Genomic DNA, 19,508 nt, shown 5'->3' on the forward strand with positions numbered 1-19,508 from the left:
AAATAATAAAACCAGAAACGCTAGAAATATTACAGCGGTCACGTGAAAGACAGAGTTTGACGAAGACGTGAGCTGTTTTGACTCATTATGACGCGACTGCAGCATCAGACGCTGAGGTCTCTCTGTGAGACAAGATTATATTTCCAGTCAGGGAGAGAGATCACTTCATGCTGTGTTTATTTTGCTGGCATCTCGTGGCACGTGTGTCCGTCATCTCTCCCTCCCTTCATTCTTCTCTCAGGGTAATATAGTCTGTGAGAGTAAATATCGCTCTTATGAATTTTAATAAACGCATATATGGTAAGAAGAGGGACTTGTTGAATATTGATGTGAGTGATCAGATGCGCCGCTGGCGATAGAAGAAACATCTCTTCATCCATCAAAGCACAAGAAACAAACACTCACGACTCCAGATTGTCTCTGTGCACCTCTTGTGTGTTTATGCTTATGCTCAAAACTTGAGTGTATTTAATTTAAAACTGAGACAGCACAGGTCAAGAGGGTAACAGTTAGATAACAAATAGATTTCATATTTTCCACAGCTTAATAATCACAGTACATTATAGTTGTTTTGTATGAATGTATGATATTGAATTAAATATGAAATAATTTGGACAAATTTCCAGAAAATAAATCTGAACACCAGATAATGCCAGGTGCAAAAATTTTGTTTGATTATGTTGATATATTAGAGTTAAAGGTTTTTATAGAGGGGATTTTAGATATCTGTTTTTATCACTCCATAAATCAGAAAATACCGTCAATAAACAGAAAAAAATGAATTTTCGCTATGTTTTTAGGAATATAATGTTGTATAAATCAGTGTGAATGATATATGAACAAACCCCTCAGTAAAAACCTTCAGAATATAGATAGAAATAAAACTCTAAGATTTGGTGAATGTAAGTGCTGTAGAAGTGGGAAAAAAACTCACAGCCTTTAAAGATACATATTTTTGCCATGTTTTTAGGGGAAAAAATGTTGTATAAATCGGTGGGAATTATATATGAACAAACCCCTCAGTAAAAACCTTCAGAATATAGATAGAAATAAAACTCTAAGATTTGGTGAATGTAAGTGCTGTAGAAGTGGAGAAACAAATTCAAGAAAACAGTCTGTTCATGTATAAATATGCATTGTAATGGAAATCTACAGACGCAAATAGATAAGTGCAATAAAATAAACACTTAAATGTAGATGTAGGATGTTTTCTTTCCACTAGTCTGAAAGAAGACATCTTGTACTGCCTTGCATTAAAAAAAAAAAAAACAGAAACAAAGAAGTCTAGTGATGTGTGGTAAATAATCATACGGTGTGACTGCAAGAAGTAGATCATGCCAGAGGCCTGTCTGAATCCACAACTGAACGTGTGTATGTTCATCACGTCTGATGATCTGGTGAATAAACGCGTCTATGAATTTCATATTAGACTGTAAATCACTTCTGATAGGAGAATTTTACAAAACTCCTGTGTGAATACTTGAAGAGAAACACGCTTGTGCATCTGGATGAACAACAAACAAACCGAGATTTGCATTTACACATTTAACAGATGCTTTTTTTTTCAAAAAGAGACTTATATAATATAAGATATACAGGCTTAATATTGTTGGGAAAAGAAAGAAGTTACCGATTCCAGATGAGCCCAGGAAGAGGAAGACGAGGGGATGCTCTTCATCATACCAGCCGTTCTCCTTCCTCCTAATGGCTGCGGAGAAAAACAGACAATAATTAACTCTAGACAGACAGACAGACGGTAATGAGAGGAGGACAGACAGACTGGACGAGAGCAAGCGCTTTTAAAAAATAAAAGGCAAAGACTGAGGGAAGACAGAATGATGGAGAGAGAGACAGACGAGAGCGAGACAGGGCCTCTCTGCACCATTAGACACACACTAATTTCATTACGCTGCTGCAATGCTGGAGCAACTAAATCAGGTTAGAATAGATCCAGCAGAGACACGGCACGATAACACACGCTCACCATGGCAACAGCGCATGTGTGTGTGTGTGTGAGTATATATGAGTGTGTGTGTGAGTGTATATGAGTGTGTGTGTGTGTGTGAGATCATCAGACGTCATTACAGCAGATATGTTTGTGTTATCTGTGTTGAGCTGCGTACAAACAATCATTCAGTTGTCTTTAAACATAACAGCATCACACACACATTTACACAGCTCTCTAAATGGGTTCATTCCATAGACTTCTATTGTTTTTATATACAGCTAGTCATAAATACTAAAACCCAGCACTAACCCACACACTGACCCTAACAGAAAACCCACTGCATTTTTACCATTAAAAAAACAACAACTTTTGTTTACTTCTCAAAATATGGTTAAGTAGACTGTACAGACAAATGACTTTTAAGTTGAGACTGTTAAAGACGATGTGATATCTTACAGATGAACAAAATGAGACATTTCCAGGCCTGGAAATCACAATTTTAATTTTTTATATTTCAGGCTTTCTATGATCAGGTCTATAAACTGTGGTAAAATCACAGTGCCTCTCTTATTGCTTTTATAAAACAGCAGCAACAGCAATATGATAAAACACACTCATACTTAATAAAGATACATTAATTAACAATAATCTGCCAAGTAATAAAGATAATTAAGATAACTGCTTGTTCACAGTAAGATAAAACAGTACACCAGTATGAACACACAACGATCACAAATATTAGGTCAAATAGAACATTTTAAATTCAGTAAATGTTCAGTGATGACTGAAATGTATTAATCAGCAAATACAATATATCAATATATAATAAATATAAATGAAATATAAATAAATATCCCCTGTCGTTTTAGAAGAAATATGCATTCTTTGAGAAGATGGAGCTGATAACGGGTTCACATCAGTGTTATTTTAGTATCACTGAGATACTATTACAGTTTTTATTAATATTTTAAAAACTTATTTTAGTAATTTTGTTGTATTTGTGATTTTTATTAGTTTTAGCTTTTTTAAAAAATATGTAAATAGTTTTTTTTATTTTAGTTATTTTTGTACATCAAGTTAAACTAAATGAAAATGATAAATGCTAAAATAAAAGTTTTTTGTTAAATATATTATTTCAGTTAAAGTTTATAAATTTTTTTAAGTTTTTGTTTTGTTTTAGATTTAGTTAATAACATTTCAGAGCAGATGAGATGTGGTTTGGTCTTTATGTGTGTTTTGGTTTTGATGTTGTTTTTTATTTGATTTATTTTCCCCCCTATTTTATAATGGACTGCTTGCTTTCTGACTGATTAGAAAAATGAATGCATAAAAAGATAAGTACATTTATAATGAAGTATTTCTATCAAGACAACCTACTGTCAATTCTAGATCATTCACAGTGTGTGTTTGTCTCTAAAACATAGACAACTGACACACACACACACACACACACACACTCACACACACACACACACACACACACACACACACACAGCATCCCGTCACGCTTAGTACACACACTGTCCTTCCGGAGACGGAACATTTCAAAGACATCTGGATGACACACACACACACACACACACACACACACACACACACACACACACGTCTGTCCTTGAGAGTGAACCAGCAATCAACTCATTTCTAATCCCTGCTTATTATCAGCCAATCAGATTCAACCACACACACACACACACACACAGTTACACAAACACACTTGACCGCAAGAAATCTGTCCACAACCATTTATCAGACAAAATGATTCCGGACAGACAGAAAGAGGCAGAAACACACAGAATCAGATTCCAAAAACCATGTTTTCATCAACATTTGTGTATATTTGTAATATTTATGCAGTAAGACACTAGAGCTGGTGTTTTATAGTGAATACAGTCTCTCGATGCGTGTCAAACTCCCTTCAGACAGCACTATATTCACTATATGACACCAGTTCCAGTGTAAAAACGACCGTACATGTGACTGCTGAGAGTGACACACACACACACACACACACACACGTGTGCGGTGATGTATGTGTAGCGTGATGCTCTCTGTGTCTCGGGACGGAGGACCGTAATGACATTAGTGAAAATAATCACCACCAATAACCTTTAGCCCTGAGAGCAAAACCCAGAATCAATCTACAGCTTCCTCTGTGTGTGTGTGTGTGTGTGTGTGTGTGTGTGTGTGAGTGTGTGTGTGTGTGTGTGAGAGTGTGTGTGTGTGTGTGTGTGTGAGTGTGTGTGTGTGTGTGTGTGTCGTTTCACATTTGTCTGGAACTTAATAACTGTTTGACTGTGTTTGAGGGTGAAAGAAAAAAAAATTAACGCATGAATAATAAAATCATCAACAGTTTAATGTATGACAACTAGGGATGGGCAATATGAGCTAAATCTTATATCACAATATGAATAATTGCATTTTATGATAACGATAATTATCCCAATATAGTTATTTTTGCAGGAAATCAGGTTAAATGAAGGAATAATTAAGATTTGTTAATGATTTTAAAAATTCAGCTTTGCATCACTGGAATAAATACAATTTTAAATATAAAAAACTTGTTTTATTCCAGGTAGCTGCCAAGGAAACATTTCTCATTTTATTTTAGTGTACAATAAATAAAATAATAACAACTTAATAATAAATAATAGTAAATAAATTAATATATTATAAAATACAAAAACAACACATTAGCTAAAATTAAAGTGAAAACAGAAAATATAAAAATAACGAATTCAAAATATTAACAAAAACTACAGTATATCAATGCTAAAATAACACTGGTTCAAGCTGATCAAATGCACAAGCGCAGCTTCATTGCGTCAGATCATTAAAATATATTCAGAGGGCATATATGCAGAAGTGTGTGTGAAGTGTGCGTGTTTAATGGCACGCGTGTGTCTGTGACTCGGGCTGATGTATTCACTATATCAGCTCTCACAGATCAATAACTCTGGTTTTATCACAGTGCTGATGGGATCCAATTGCTTTCGGGACAATTTGCCACAGCAATAACTGTCCATTTATCAAATCAGAGGCAGAGATTGGGCTCACTGAAGCGTCATTATTTCCTCTGCTGTCTCTCTCTATCTCTCGAGGACGGCTGTCTCACTATTGATGGACACGCAGAACAAAGATCTGCGAACGACATGCAAAAACACTCAGAAGAGCAGCTGATCAAAAACAGGTGAAGAACTCAGTCATCTCTACAGACCAGAATATCAACCTGGCATCATGTGCAGAAAGCAACACTCAGAAAACACAAAATACCAGTTTAAATAAAGGCATGAACTGCAAAAATGTAACTTGTATACATTCATTTATATAATATATATACATTTATTTTTTTATTATATATTTTGCATTGTGTATAAGTTGCACTTTATCATGTTTAGAAATCATAAAACTACAAAATTCACAAACCTACTAGCGTGTGGAATAAAAATAAAATACCTACCACCTACCAGTGTTTGGGAATAAATAATAATAATAATTTTGTTATGAATTTTATTTGTAAGTTGCATTTTATTATTACATTCAGAAATAATGTAAAATACTAGTAAATAAATACAAATAAAATAAAATGTTTACAAACACTCAATTTCTAATTAGGCACTGATTTCAATACCTAAACAAGTTCTTTTAGTCAGTAGGGTTGTTCAGAGCTCAAACAGTGCAAAATTGAGCAAAACTCTGCCCCATATGCGCGTACACGCACACACACACACACACACACACACACACTTCTGTAAAAGCTCACTGATCGATAAACAAAGACCCCTCAGTGTGTGTGTGTTCGGTATTTATTAGAGGCGTATGTTATTGTGTTTTAACTCACATACAGACACACACACACACACACACACGCTCAGCCATATAGAAAGACACACGCACACACACGCTCAGTGAGTGAGTGTGTGTGTGTGTGTGTGTATGTTTGTGTGTGTCTGAGTGTGTGTGTGTGTGAGAGTGTGTGTGTGTGAGAGTGTTTGTTTGTGTGAGTGTGTGTGTGTGTGAGAGTGAGAGTGAGTGTGTGTGTGAGAGCGTTTGTGTGTGTGTGTGTGTGTGTGTGTGAGAGTGAGAGTGAGTGTGTGTGTGTGTGTGAGTGTGTGTCTGAGTGTGAGAGAGTGAGAGTGTGAGTGCGTGTGTTTGTTGAGATAGTGAATTGGTGGGTTTTTGTTAAATGTGAGCCAAAATCATCACAATTAAAAGAACCAAAGACTTAAACTACTTCAGTCTGTGTGCACTGAATTTATTTAATACACGAGTTTCACAATTTGAGTTGAATTACTGAAATAAATGAACGTTTCCACGACATTCTAATTTATTGAGATGCACCTGTAAATATATGTATATATTAGGGCTGTCAGTTTAAGGCGTTAACTTAATTAATTAGTTATGAAAAAATAACGCAATTAAAATATTTTAAAGCACTGGCCCCGCCCCCAGATCTGTATGTCATCTTACATTTCATACAGACAAATATGATGCAGGACAATAACTCCATAAATGCAGTTATGCACTAAAAGTCAAGATATTGGTGTAAAAAAATGCCCCTGTATGAGTTTTTGTCTCATATTTATATCATATGATAAGCAATATCACACCAGCAGTGAGAGCAATATCAGACGAGTGCTGTTTCTGTCACGAAGAACACAAGTGCAAATGTGATTTTATACAACAGTTCAGTAAATAAGAAGTTAATATTGTGTTATATTTTAAACAGAATATTATGTTTTTGCTCAGTTTTGCAGAGAACATAACTACCTTTAAAGCCACAGCAGAAATGCTGTATGTCTCCGAGCAACACAGCGATGTTTAGTTTCTGAATGAATCTGCGTTTTGAACGAATCGTGTGAATCAATGAGTCAAAGCCCATTCATAAAGACAGCCCTTTACTTCATTCCTGAATGAAGCAGCCATTCGAATGAATGACTCAAAGACATTTAACACCACCTGTTGGCAGATTTAGTTTCTTATTTAGAGTATCATTTAATTAAAAAAAAAATATATATAAAATAATAATAATAATAAAAACATTAAAGGGATAGTTCACCCAAAATTTTTTAAATTCTGTCATCATTTATTTAAACCTGAATGAACGTTGTAGCCTAAATGTTTATGTGTAATAAATTTTATGTTGAATCAAATAAAATATTTCTAAAGCTACAATTTGTAATGCCTTCTTGATACTTTCTCATTTAACACGAAAATAGCTTTAAATAATCTTTTGTGGGTCTTTTCACCGCCAAATTTATTTTGCGATTTTTTAAATTCTGTCATCATTTATTTAAACCTGAATGAACGTTGTAGCCTAAATGTTTATGTGTAATAAATTTTATGTTGAATCAAATAAAATATTTCTAAAGCTACAATTTGTAATGCCTTCTTGATACTTTCTCATTTAACACGAAAATAGCTTTAAATAATCTTTTGTGGGTCTTTTCACCGCCAAATTTATTTTGCGATTAATTAGATGAATTAATCGTAACATCATGTAATTAATTAGATTAAAATTTTTAATCGACTGACAGCCCTAGTGTATATACATATATATATATATATGTGTGTGTGTGTATATACATATATATATATATATATATGTGTGTGTGTGTATATATATATATATATATATATATATGTGTGTGTGTATATACATATATATATATATATATATGTGTGTGTGTGTATATATATATATATATATATATATATGTGTGTGTGTATATACATATATATATATATATATATGTGTGTGTGTGTATATATATATATATATATATATATGTGTGTGTGTATATACATATATATATATATTTTTTTCTCCCCCTCAAAATATTAAAACTATAATTGTATCTCAATTATACTAAAATAACACTGGATCAAATTAACCCAATTTTTTTTACAGCATTCCCACATATTTGATCGATTAATTTCCATGACTTTTCCAGTCATACATAATTACTGTATAGTGGTTTTTAAAAATAATTTTTAAATCAATATTTCTCTAACTTCACTCATTTATGTAGTGCTGCTACTGATACCTAGGCTTATATTTAGACACAAATATGATAAAATATGATTTACCGTGGCGTGAAATCACATAACAACAAATGAAACAAATAAATGGGTTGATATAGATAATGTAGATTATTATAAAGTTTTGTAATGAAAATTTGAAGTCGTCACTAAGACAAGGATCTAATCTTGAGTAATAGGGAATAATATTTATATTATACAGTATATTATTAAATACTATTATTAAAGTAAGGTGTTGAACGTTTGAACAAGTTTCCAAAAGATGAAACAGTTTTGAGTGACTTTCAGATTGTAAAAAACTCAGCTTCTAGCATTTTGTGTGTATTTTCTAAGGCTGCGAAACGATTAGTCGCGATTAATCGATTCAAAAGAAAAGTTTCTGTTTACATACTATGTGTGTGTACTGTGTATATTTATTATGTATATATAAATACACACATATATGTATATATTAAAAAATATATTTGTATGTATTATATGTAATTTATATTATATATAAATATTTTACATATGTATCCAACATATTTTTTCTTAATATATACATGTATGTATGTGTGTGTATTTATAAATATACACAGTACACACACATATAGTATGTAAACAAGCTTTTATTTTGGATCAATTAATCGTGACTAATTGTTTTGCAGCCCTGGTATTTTCTCCTCTAAACAAGCCTGATTTGACCATGTTTTTGCCGTGTTTTACCGTGTTCTGGGCCTCTTTCAGCAGCGTGGCCATCTCTCCCTCTTTGGCGTACGTCAGCGGCGTGTGGCCCAGGTCGTTCTTCTGTAAGGGGTTGGCACCTGCACACGGTGAGAGGTCAGAGGTCAGAGGTTAACGTTAGGGTGTGGGGTCAAGCGGTTGTGTGAATGACACTCGGCCGGCTGCATCCGGACGTCAGAGCGTGTGTTGCTGTCCTGCGGTGATGACGTCACACTGTGCTTGTGTTTGACAATTAAAACACACCGCAGCGTGTGTCAGCCGTGATGCTTAGCGCTGCCTTTTGCCCTGACCTGCCCTGCACACACACACGCACGCACGCACACACTCACAGACAGACACACACACACACACATGCACTCACACACACACACACACACACACACACAGACAGACACAGACACACGCACGCACTCACACAGGCAAATTACAAATCTTCCTTTTATGTCTAAAATTTTAGAAAAAGTTGTGTCTGCTCAATTGTGCTCCTTCCTGCAAAACAATGATCTCTATGAAAAATTTCAGTCAGGTTTCAGGCCCCACCATAGCACAGAAACTGCACTTGTTAAAATTACAAATGACTTGCTTCTTGCGTCAGACCAAGGCTGTGTCTCATTGCTAGTTTTACTTGATCTTAGTGCTGCGTTCGATACTATAGATCATGACATACTCATAGATCGATTACAAAACTATACAGGTATTCAAGGGCAGGCTTTAAGATGGTTTAGATCCTACCTGTCCGATCGCTACCACATTGTTCATTTAAATGGGGAGTCATCTCAATTATCACCAGTAAAACATGGAGTGCCACAAGGATCTGTCCTAGGTCCTCTGCTATTTTCGATATACATGTTGCCACTTGGTAATATTATTAGGAAATACGGGATTAGTTGCCACTGTTATAAACTCTGCTTTTCTTTAATAACAGGTTTGGGACACGTCTGCGGTATAAACTACAGTAAAACCTCACACGACTGTCACGGTCTCAGCGCTCGACTCGAACACAAAGAAACAGACAGAAATAAAAACATCATCCCACATTAAATTAGACACGGAACAAACACTTCCTTCCCCGCTCGTAAAATACAGTTTATCCGCAAACACAGAATCAATATCCGTACACTGGAGCTGCCGAGTCCCCGGGCATTGTGGGTAATCGCCCGGATTATTGATAAACCCTTAAACGTGTCCGTCTAACAAATCTCAATCGATAGCGGACAAACAGAAACACGAAAACTAATAAAGAAATACAAGAGGAGCTCGTCTCTCCTCTGCAGCGAGCCTCTCGTAGCCACATAATAAATAGCATCATTTAGTCGTCTAATATCACACACTGTTCCCGCCGGGCTCACGGCTGCAGGGTCACACACACACACACACACACACACACACACACACACACACACACACACACACTTCTCACACGCACACGCACACGCACTCTCACACGCACACTCGCACTCACACGCACACTCGCACTCACACGCACACTCACACTCACACGCACACGCACTCTCACACACACACACTCACACACACACACACTCACACACACACACACTCACACACACACACACTCACACACACACACACTCACACACACACACACTCACACACACACACACTCACACACACACACACACACTCACACACACACACTCACTCACACACACACTCACACACACACACACACTCACTCACACACACTCGCTGCAGCTGGCGCCGGTGTTTGACCCCCAGGGGTCAGAGTTCAGGGCCCTCACACCTCCAGGAAAGCAGTGATAGATCGAGGGCTCATGAGGGAAATAAAGCCGCTCACCTGCCCGCAGGTGTGTGTTCTGAACTTCAGCAGACTTAGAGCACAAAACTGATGAAAAATGCCCTCAAGTTTGAAAAAATACTTATAAAGAAAGATGGCTCATAAGGAGACTCGACTGGTTTATCTGTGCACATGCTGCATAACACACACACACGGCCGATTATTATTAAGAAATGAACACTTTTATTCATCAGGGATGCATTAAATTCATCAAAAGTGACAGAAAATACATTTATAATGTTTCAGAAGATTTCTATTTCAAATAAACGCTGTTCTTTTGGACTTTCTATTCATCTGTGAATCCTGAAAAATACAATGCATCACGGTTTCCACAGAAATATTGTGCAGCACAACTGTGTTCAACATTGATAATAATCAGAAATGTTTCTCGAGCAGCAGATCAGCATATTATACTGATTTCTGAAGATCATGTGACACTGAAGACTGGAGTAATGATGCTGAAAATACAGCTGCGCATCACAATATATACGATACTCAATTTATTGATACTATAGCTATTTTAAACTGTAATAATATTTCACAATATTACTGTATTTCTGATCAAATAAATGCAGCCTTGATAAAAAAAAACTTCTTTCAAAAGCGAAGTTCTTTCAAACTTTTGAACAGTAGTGTATATAGCATATATATTTTACAGTATATATATATATATATAATTAGAATTATTATTACAATTTATTATTATATTCATTTTATTTTAATAACAGAATATTTTACATCATTTTATATGTATATACGTAAATAATTATTAATATATATCTATTTATTATACTTTTATTATGCATTATGATTCATATAATTTATTTTAATAATACATTTTATATATAATTATTAATTGTATACTTATCATATATATATATATTATAATAATACATAATGATTTAAGAACAATACAGCTCATCTGCTTTGTTCTAAAGACTTGAAGCGACTCAACAGAAAACAGCACCGCTTACGAGAAGCACACGATCTTTAGCATATTGCACTAGCATAAACATACACTGGGTATAACAGCTCATTTTAATCAAGGACGAGAAGCAAGTCTCAAAGAAAGTTTACGAAGGCAACCATTATTTTTCTGTTGAATAACAAATGAAAGGTTCACAATAAGTGCAGCGAGTCCTCTCTGACTTCATGTTAAATGCTGTGTATGTGGGTTCAGACGCTCGTCTCGTCCTCATCGCATTAGTCTGTCTCACACTGATGATGTCATCGGCGTGATAGATGCTCCTCGGCGGGACTCGCGGCGCTGCTCTGTCTGAGGGGGCGTGGCCTCCTCCCACTAAGACTTCTGGGTAATGCGCTCCGACGGCGTAATGCAATTTCTCGGCACCAGGACGAGCGATTTTGTTCTTTGTTTCGGGTCGTTTCTGTCACTTTAATCTAAAAGTGCATCTGCTCCCAAAAACATCCAGTGATTTATAGAAAGTGTTGATGCTTAAAGTGAGTGTGTAACCGCAGATCAGACGGAGACGGAGACGCAGAGTGTGTGTGTGTGTGTGTGTGAGAGTGTGTGTGTGTGTGTATGAGAGAGTGTGTGTGTGTGTGTGTGTGTGTGTGTGTGAGTGTGTGAGATTGTGTGCGTGTATGTGTGTATGAGAGAGTGTGTGAGAGAGAGTGTGTGTGTGTGTGTGTGAGAGTGTGAGTGTGTGAGAGTGTGTGTGTGTGTGTGTGAGTGTGTGTGTGTGTGTGTGTGAGAGAGTGTGTGAGAGAGTGTGTGCGTGTATGAGAGAGTGTGTGTGTGTGAGAGAGAGTGTGTGTGTGTGAGTGTGTAACCGCAGATCAGACGGAGACGGAGACGCAGAGTGTGTGTGTGTGTGTGTGTGTGCCCTGCAGCTATAATAACACACTCGTGTAAATCACACACACACCTCTTCCTGTCACCTCTCATCTGCGGGTCACATAAGCCACAGTGTCGTTACTCCAGAGGTCAAAGGTCACGCAGGATGGCCTCAGGCTAGCAGGAAGAGCTGCTCTATATTAGCCAAACACAGACGCTTGTCACAAACACTCGGGAGTTTCACCTGTTTTCTGCTCCAGCAGGTGAAATGTGCATCTGATTACTTGGATGACTAGACGTGAGGAAGAAAAGTAATTTCTTACATTCATAAGGGCATTTTTTCTTACCTTATTAGATGTATGCATCATCTTTTATGTCAAATGCTTACATTTAAGTAATAAATTCAATTTGACATTAAAAGAGTGTCAACAAAATCTAGTTTTGCACTGCAGAAGCAGCATTTACACTGCTATTACAATATTATACATTGTAATTGCAGTGTATATAATATTTTGAATACTGAAATATGAATTTTTTTTGTTTAATGAAATGACACGAAATAAAATCCGTCATAAATAAATGTAAATAAATTATGTTAATTAGTAACACGCGAGTCATTGAATTCATTAATACAATTTATTTAAATTTAAAATAAAACTGAAAATAAAATAACAACAATAGTATTAAATAAAACAATAATAATATTAAATAAATATTTTAAATAAATATAAATAAATTCAGTAATGTGTGAGTCATTGAATTCATGTTGCTAGTTAATATAATTTATTTACATTTAAAAAATATATTAAAAATGTATTTTTAATAAATTCAAATAAATTATCCATGTTACTAATTCATATAATTTATTTAAATTTAAAGCAAATTTTGCTAATTGTTTAATTTTCAATTGTACGCTGTACAGTCATTTTATTTAAAGAAATCTTATTTGAATTCACTTTTAATGTGTTTAAAGAGTGAGTCACTGAATCATTCATTCAACCGATTCATTCAAAAAGCTTCATTGAGAAACACTCTTCATGAATGGATCACTGAATCACTGAGTCATTCAAAAACACGGATTCATTCAGGAACGGAACACTAATTTGTCATTTTTATTGGTGAAATAGAGCAAAAACAGACAGTATTGTGTCTAAAATGTAAAACTATGTCATTTACTCATACACTACCAGTCAGAAGTATTTTGTCTTTATCGTCACTTTTGATCAATTTAAAGCTTTGAAATCACACGAATAAATTACATTCTAAAATATATTCAAATAGAAATGAGTTATTTTAATTAGTAAAAATATTTCAAAATTTTCCTGTTTTTTGCATCAAATGAATGCAGGCTTGGTGAGCAGAAGAGACTTCTTTAAAAAACATTAAAAATCTTACTGTTCAGACTTTTGACTGTTAGTGTAAATATATATATATATATATATATATATATATATATATAAGAATAATATGTGAGTTAAACACTAATTGAAGTATTTTGTCTTTATCGTCACTTTTGATCAATTTAAAGCTTTGAAATCACACGAATAAATTACATTCTAAAATATATTCAAATAGAAATGAGTTATTTTAATTAGTAAAAATATTTCAAAATTTTCCTGTTTTTTGCATCAAATGAATGCAGGCTTGGTGAGCAGAAGAGACTTCTTTAAAAAACATTAAAAATCTTACTGTTCAGACTTTTGACTGTTAGTGTAAATATATATATATATATATATATATATATATATATATATATATAATTGTACCCTAATATATTGAATTCCGGGGTCATTATAACTGCATTCTACTAAGTGTGCACTATCAAGGCCAATTTCTTTTGCAAAGTGTGTTAAATACTCAATAATGTAGGCTTCCACATAATTAATACAACAACTTCTATATTGTCCTATTAAATGCAGACCACAGTAAGTATTTTTCTCATGATTTTACTGATGCCATTCACATTTGAAAACTCTCAGATCAGCTCTCCATCATGGCTGTATCAGTAAAGCGTGTGTGAGAGTGTGTGTGTGTGTGTGTGTGTGTGTGTGAGTGAGAGTGTGTGTGTGTGTGTGTGTGTGTGTGTGTGGTGTGTGTGCGTGTGTGTGTGCTCGCTCACCTGCGTCCAGCAGCATCCGGACGGTCTGCAGGTCATCGGTCAGCGCGGCGTAATGCAGAGCAGAACATCCTCGGAAAGAAGCGCGGCTGCTGAGACGATTGCTGAACTCGTCCTCGCGGCTCACCAGCACTGACAGAGACAATTCAACAAGATCACAAACCCTGACTGACACACACACACACACACACACAGCACGCTGAATAACAGCTGATTCCAGATGCTTCACGAGCTCAGCAAACCCTATCAAAGTCAACAATAACAGAAAAAAAAGACTCAGACTTTTAACCCATTTAATCCCAAATTTTTTCCAGACATGAAAATATCCAGATGATGTGTCATTAGTAACCCCTTGAAATATTCAATAATTATTTTTTGAATTTTTGGGGAAAAGAGTGTGAAATATAGTTTTTCTGAATTAACATATTTCTGCAGTCATAAAAATTGTTATATATCTCAGCCCAGCTATTTGAAATTCTGTTTCATCACATTCTAGGGTTATTATTATGCATAAAAACCCTTGTACAACACTGATAGGAATACTGAGATAAAATACAACCATCAACGCATTTCAAAACTGCTACTTTATTGTAACACATATCACATTTTTATATTAGTGCTACCAGTATTGCAACATCAATATTGTAACTTATTTGTAACATTTGAACTTTTAATTTAGTGCAATATTTTGTCATTGCAACAAATAAACTGCTCTGGTCATGTGACAATTTGCACTAATCATGTGACACTGCACATATTTCATTGAGACCCTTTAATTTTTTCATATTTGCGGGAAGTGCACTAAAACATCAGTCAGTAAGGTTTTTAGAGCTTTATAAATGAAAACCTTTTTTTAAATGGGTTTTAATTGCATAATTCAAAGGCATTTAAATTTAAAATACATTTAGCTGATTGTTAATTTCCTATTTTATGCCAGAAAGTCACTTAATAATATTTTACTTGAATTCACTTTATGTTAAAGAGCTGATGAACTCAGAATGTGAGTTTCATGTCTTTTAGACCAAGTCTGTATTTTTGAGCTGAAATATGCGAAATATACTCATTAAAGCTTTTGCTGTCTTTTAAATTCCAGTTTTGTCCACAATTTTACACTGCAGTCATTTTATTTAATTTTAATTATCTACGTGTCTCTTAGATTAAGTTTTTATCTTTGAGCTCATAGTTTCATAAATATTGTTTTTAAAATATTTTAATTTATTATAACATTTTTAAACACTTTGTGCACATAAACACATTTAACATTTGTAGTGTCCTCTTCTAGGAAAAATTACTCAAAATATCACAATATCATCCTGTAAGACATTCATCAAGCAAATCATGTTCACGTGTAAAAGATTGTCCACCACTTCCTATTTCGACAGGAAACAGGAAAAACTCCATTCGAGCTATTTTCATGTTATTTTTATGTGATTTGTTTTGCAGTTTCAGCAATACAAGTGTAGTTGTTTTGTTGAAAACGCACTGAAACCAAGACACAGAGACCGAGATGGTAAAAATGAAGGAGAAGAGGCTGACGATGTTCAACGGCGTTCTTAAAACAAGACAAACCGCTCGAATTAAAAACAAACGCATGTAGAAGCGCTCACAATTATTCTCAGCACAGACACGCACAAATAAATCATAAAGCAGCAACAGTGTTTTTCTCCTGTCCGTGTGCAGAAACATATTTTCTCTCTGGGCTGCTGTCAGGCGGATCGTCATGGGTAACTAATGTCTAAGAGCCAGATAATCACAACATAACCCAATAAACCGTCAGACGAGCAGAGCCTGGCGATCCATCACACACACACACACACACACACACACACATTCATCATGGTGCTTCAGGGAAAGATGCTCCTTCAAGACCAAAAAACTGCCAACAAAACAAATGTGAGTAATATACATACAGCAGCCAGATATGACACACGTCTGTGTGCGTGTGTGTGTGTGTGTGTGAGAGAGTGAGTGAGTGAGTGAGTGAGTGAGTGAGTGAGTGAGTGAGTGAGTGAGTGAGTGTGTGTGTGAGATGGAAAACACTTACAAACAACAAGCTGTGAAATAAATCGAGTGCCGATATGCAAACAGCACAAAATGAGCGTGTTAAAATTGATCTGTGTAATAACACACACTCCTGCTGTGTTTACATGTGTGTGTGAATGGGTTTATAAATAACAGTGAGGATGATGATGATGGTGATGATGAAGCACATGTGTCTCACCCTCTAACGAGTGAACGCCCTTCTCTCGAGCCGTTTCATACACGCTGCTGAAGTCATCGCCCAGGTTTGGATTGGCACCCGCCTCCAGCAGCACCTTCACCGCACTGACCAATAAACACATCCATCAGTAACAGATTCACCTCACACACACACAGACACACAGGCATGCACACGCACACAGACACACACACACGCAGACGCGCACACACACACACACACACACACACACACAAACAGAAACACAGACAAACAAACACACACACACACACACACACACACAGAAACACAGAAACACACACACAAACACAGACACACACACACAGACCCGCACTCTCTCTCTCACACACACACACACACACAAACAGAAACACAGACACACACACACAGAAACACAGACACACACACACATACACACAGAGATTCAAGGAAATGAGTTAACGGAGTTGCATGAAGTTTTCTAAGTTCTAACTCGTTATCATGAGTGGTTTTAAATTCAGCCTGGGAGAAACACAAAGCAGATATTTTCTTATATTTACTGCTTAAGACACACACTCTCTCTCTCACACACACACACACACACACACAGAAACACAGACACACTGATTATTCAATATTAAAAAAAAATTACAGCACATTATTTGAATAATGATTATTCAATATAAAGGAAACAATTGTCACATTATTTGAATATTAATTATTCAATATTTAGAATTTTTTCGCATCACCTTATTTGAATAATGCTTATTTAATATTTAGGAAATTATTGCATCAGTTTATTTTAATAATAATTGTTCAACATTTAGAAAATTATTGCGTCACATTATTTGAATAATGATTATTCAGTATTTAAAATTATATATTACAGCACAATACTTGAATAATGATTATTGAATATTTACAAAAAATTATGCAGCATATTATTTGAATAATAAGTGTTTAACAATGAGCATGAAAACTGACAGACAGATGGATAATTCCACCTGTGGGCGGGGCAAGTGTGTGGTGGGAGGGGCCAGTGTTGCCATGGAGACACTGCTGGCCCAGAGCGGTCCGGGGTTCCAGAACACTCGAGTCAACGGAACACACACTCCCAAAAGAGTCAGTGCAGCGTCAAAACAAACAGCATTCTGACCACCACACACACACACACGCACACGCACGCACACGCACACATACACATACACACACACACACACACACACACAATGCTTAAATCTGGACATCGAGGTACTTTAAATGTGTCTGGATCCGAAGACTGCGGTTGATGCTCTAAGCTGCATCATGTGTGTGTGTGTGTGTGTGTGATGTTCTCAGGGTCAGTGTGTTTATCTATGAGATGTGAGTTTAAGGAAAACAGAGCATATGCGTGAGAGCAAAGAGTAGTGACCCTGAGCAAAGCACAAACTCAAACACATCCGTGTGTGCTGAGACTCCAAAGAGCTCAACAGTTTCAAGAAACCTGCAGATTTCTCTAGTCAGAAGTGCCATTATACCACATGCTATTCTGTATGAACGCATTCAATGCTTAAATCTGGACATCGAGGTACTTTAAATGTGTCTGGATCCGAAGACTGCGGTTGATGCTCTAAGCTGCATCATGTGTGTGTGTGTGTGTGTGTGTGTGTGATGTTCTCAGGGTCAGTGTGTTTATCTATGAGATGTGAGTTTAAGGAAAACAGAGCATATGCGTGAGAGCAAAGAGTAGTGACCCTGAGCAAAGCACAAACTCAAACACATCCGTGTGTGCTGAGACTCCAAAGAGCTCAACAGTTTCAAGAAACCTGCAGATTTCTCTAGTCAGAAGTGCCATTATACCACATGCTATTCTGTATGAACGCATTCATAAACTAAAAATAAAATTCAATTCAATTTATCAAACTGGAGAGACTCCAGAATGCTGCACACAAATAAATCAAACAACTCATTTTTAAAGGGGTCATGAACTGAGAAACCAAAATTCCCTTGACACATAAGAGGTCCTTGTACTATAAAACATCCTGTAAGTTTCAGAACTCGTCACATTGCGCATGCCCGACTTTAACTGCTACTTCATGAGGTTCTACTGTAACCCTCTTCTACGGGAGAACAGCTGGTTTGCTGTAGTCGTTACAACGTGACAATTTAGGTTGGTAAATGTTACGTTTTACAATATATACCATTGTAATTGCATCATTATGCGATTCTACCATTAGTCTTTTATTTAATCTGTGTTGATATGTTTTAAAATGAAACTGATTTTAAAGATTTTTCCATTTGTACAAAGATAGATATGTCTGCTGTTAGTAACGCCATCTCAGGTAGCACTGAGACTAGAGATGATGTGAAGCAAACAATGTAAGTATTGCCTAAACATCCACCACATAATACTTCAATAAATTACTGAATACTGAGTTGCGCCGTCTTGTTTATGGTTGCTTAGTGATTTTTACGTTCTCGGCTACGGCGGTGTAACAGCTTACTTCCGGTCATCGTAGCCATTCCATTCGCAGCTGTTGCTTAAAGTCCCTAATAGTGTGGATAAGCACCGCCTCCACAGAGGAAGATCGACATCACTGTCTGTTTAGCCATGCCCACAGATTCTACATCACTGTCTGTTTAGCCCCACCCACCGAATCTACATCACTCTGTTTAGCCATGCCCACCGAGTCTACATCACTCTGTTTAGCCCCGCCCACCGAGTCTACATCACTGTCTGTTTAGCCCCGCCCACCGAGTCTACATCACTGTCTGTTTAGCCCCGCCCACCGAGTCTACATCACTGTCTGTTTAGCCCCGCCCACCGAGTCTACATCACTGTCTGTTTAGCCCCGCCCACCGAGTCTACATCACTGTCTGTTTAGCCCC

The 19,508-nt window shown here is 36.1% G+C and overlaps 1 protein-coding gene across 1 annotated transcript in view; it reads right to left on the reverse strand.

The window, feature by feature from the left end:
- Positions 1-19,508, reverse strand: part of LOC107557640 (caseinolytic peptidase B protein homolog) — a 28,766-nt gene that overhangs the window by 3,997 nt on the left and 5,261 nt on the right. The window contains exons 2-5 of the mRNA XM_016241118.1: positions 16,665-16,768; positions 14,447-14,575; positions 8,636-8,793; positions 1,631-1,796 (exon numbers count right to left, since the gene is read on the reverse strand). Of these exons, the coding sequence (XP_016096604.1) occupies positions 1,631-1,796; positions 8,636-8,793; positions 14,447-14,575; positions 16,665-16,768 (557 nt within the window). The remainder of the gene's footprint in view (positions 1-1,630; positions 1,797-8,635; positions 8,794-14,446; positions 14,576-16,664; positions 16,769-19,508) is intronic.

The sequence above is a fragment of the Sinocyclocheilus grahami genome, unplaced genomic scaffold, assembly GCF_001515645.1.
Source record: "Sinocyclocheilus grahami isolate Dianchi unplaced genomic scaffold, SAMN03320097.WGS_v1.1 scaffold613.1, whole genome shotgun sequence".
NCBI classification, from domain to species: domain Eukaryota; kingdom Metazoa; phylum Chordata; class Actinopteri; order Cypriniformes; family Cyprinidae; genus Sinocyclocheilus; species Sinocyclocheilus grahami.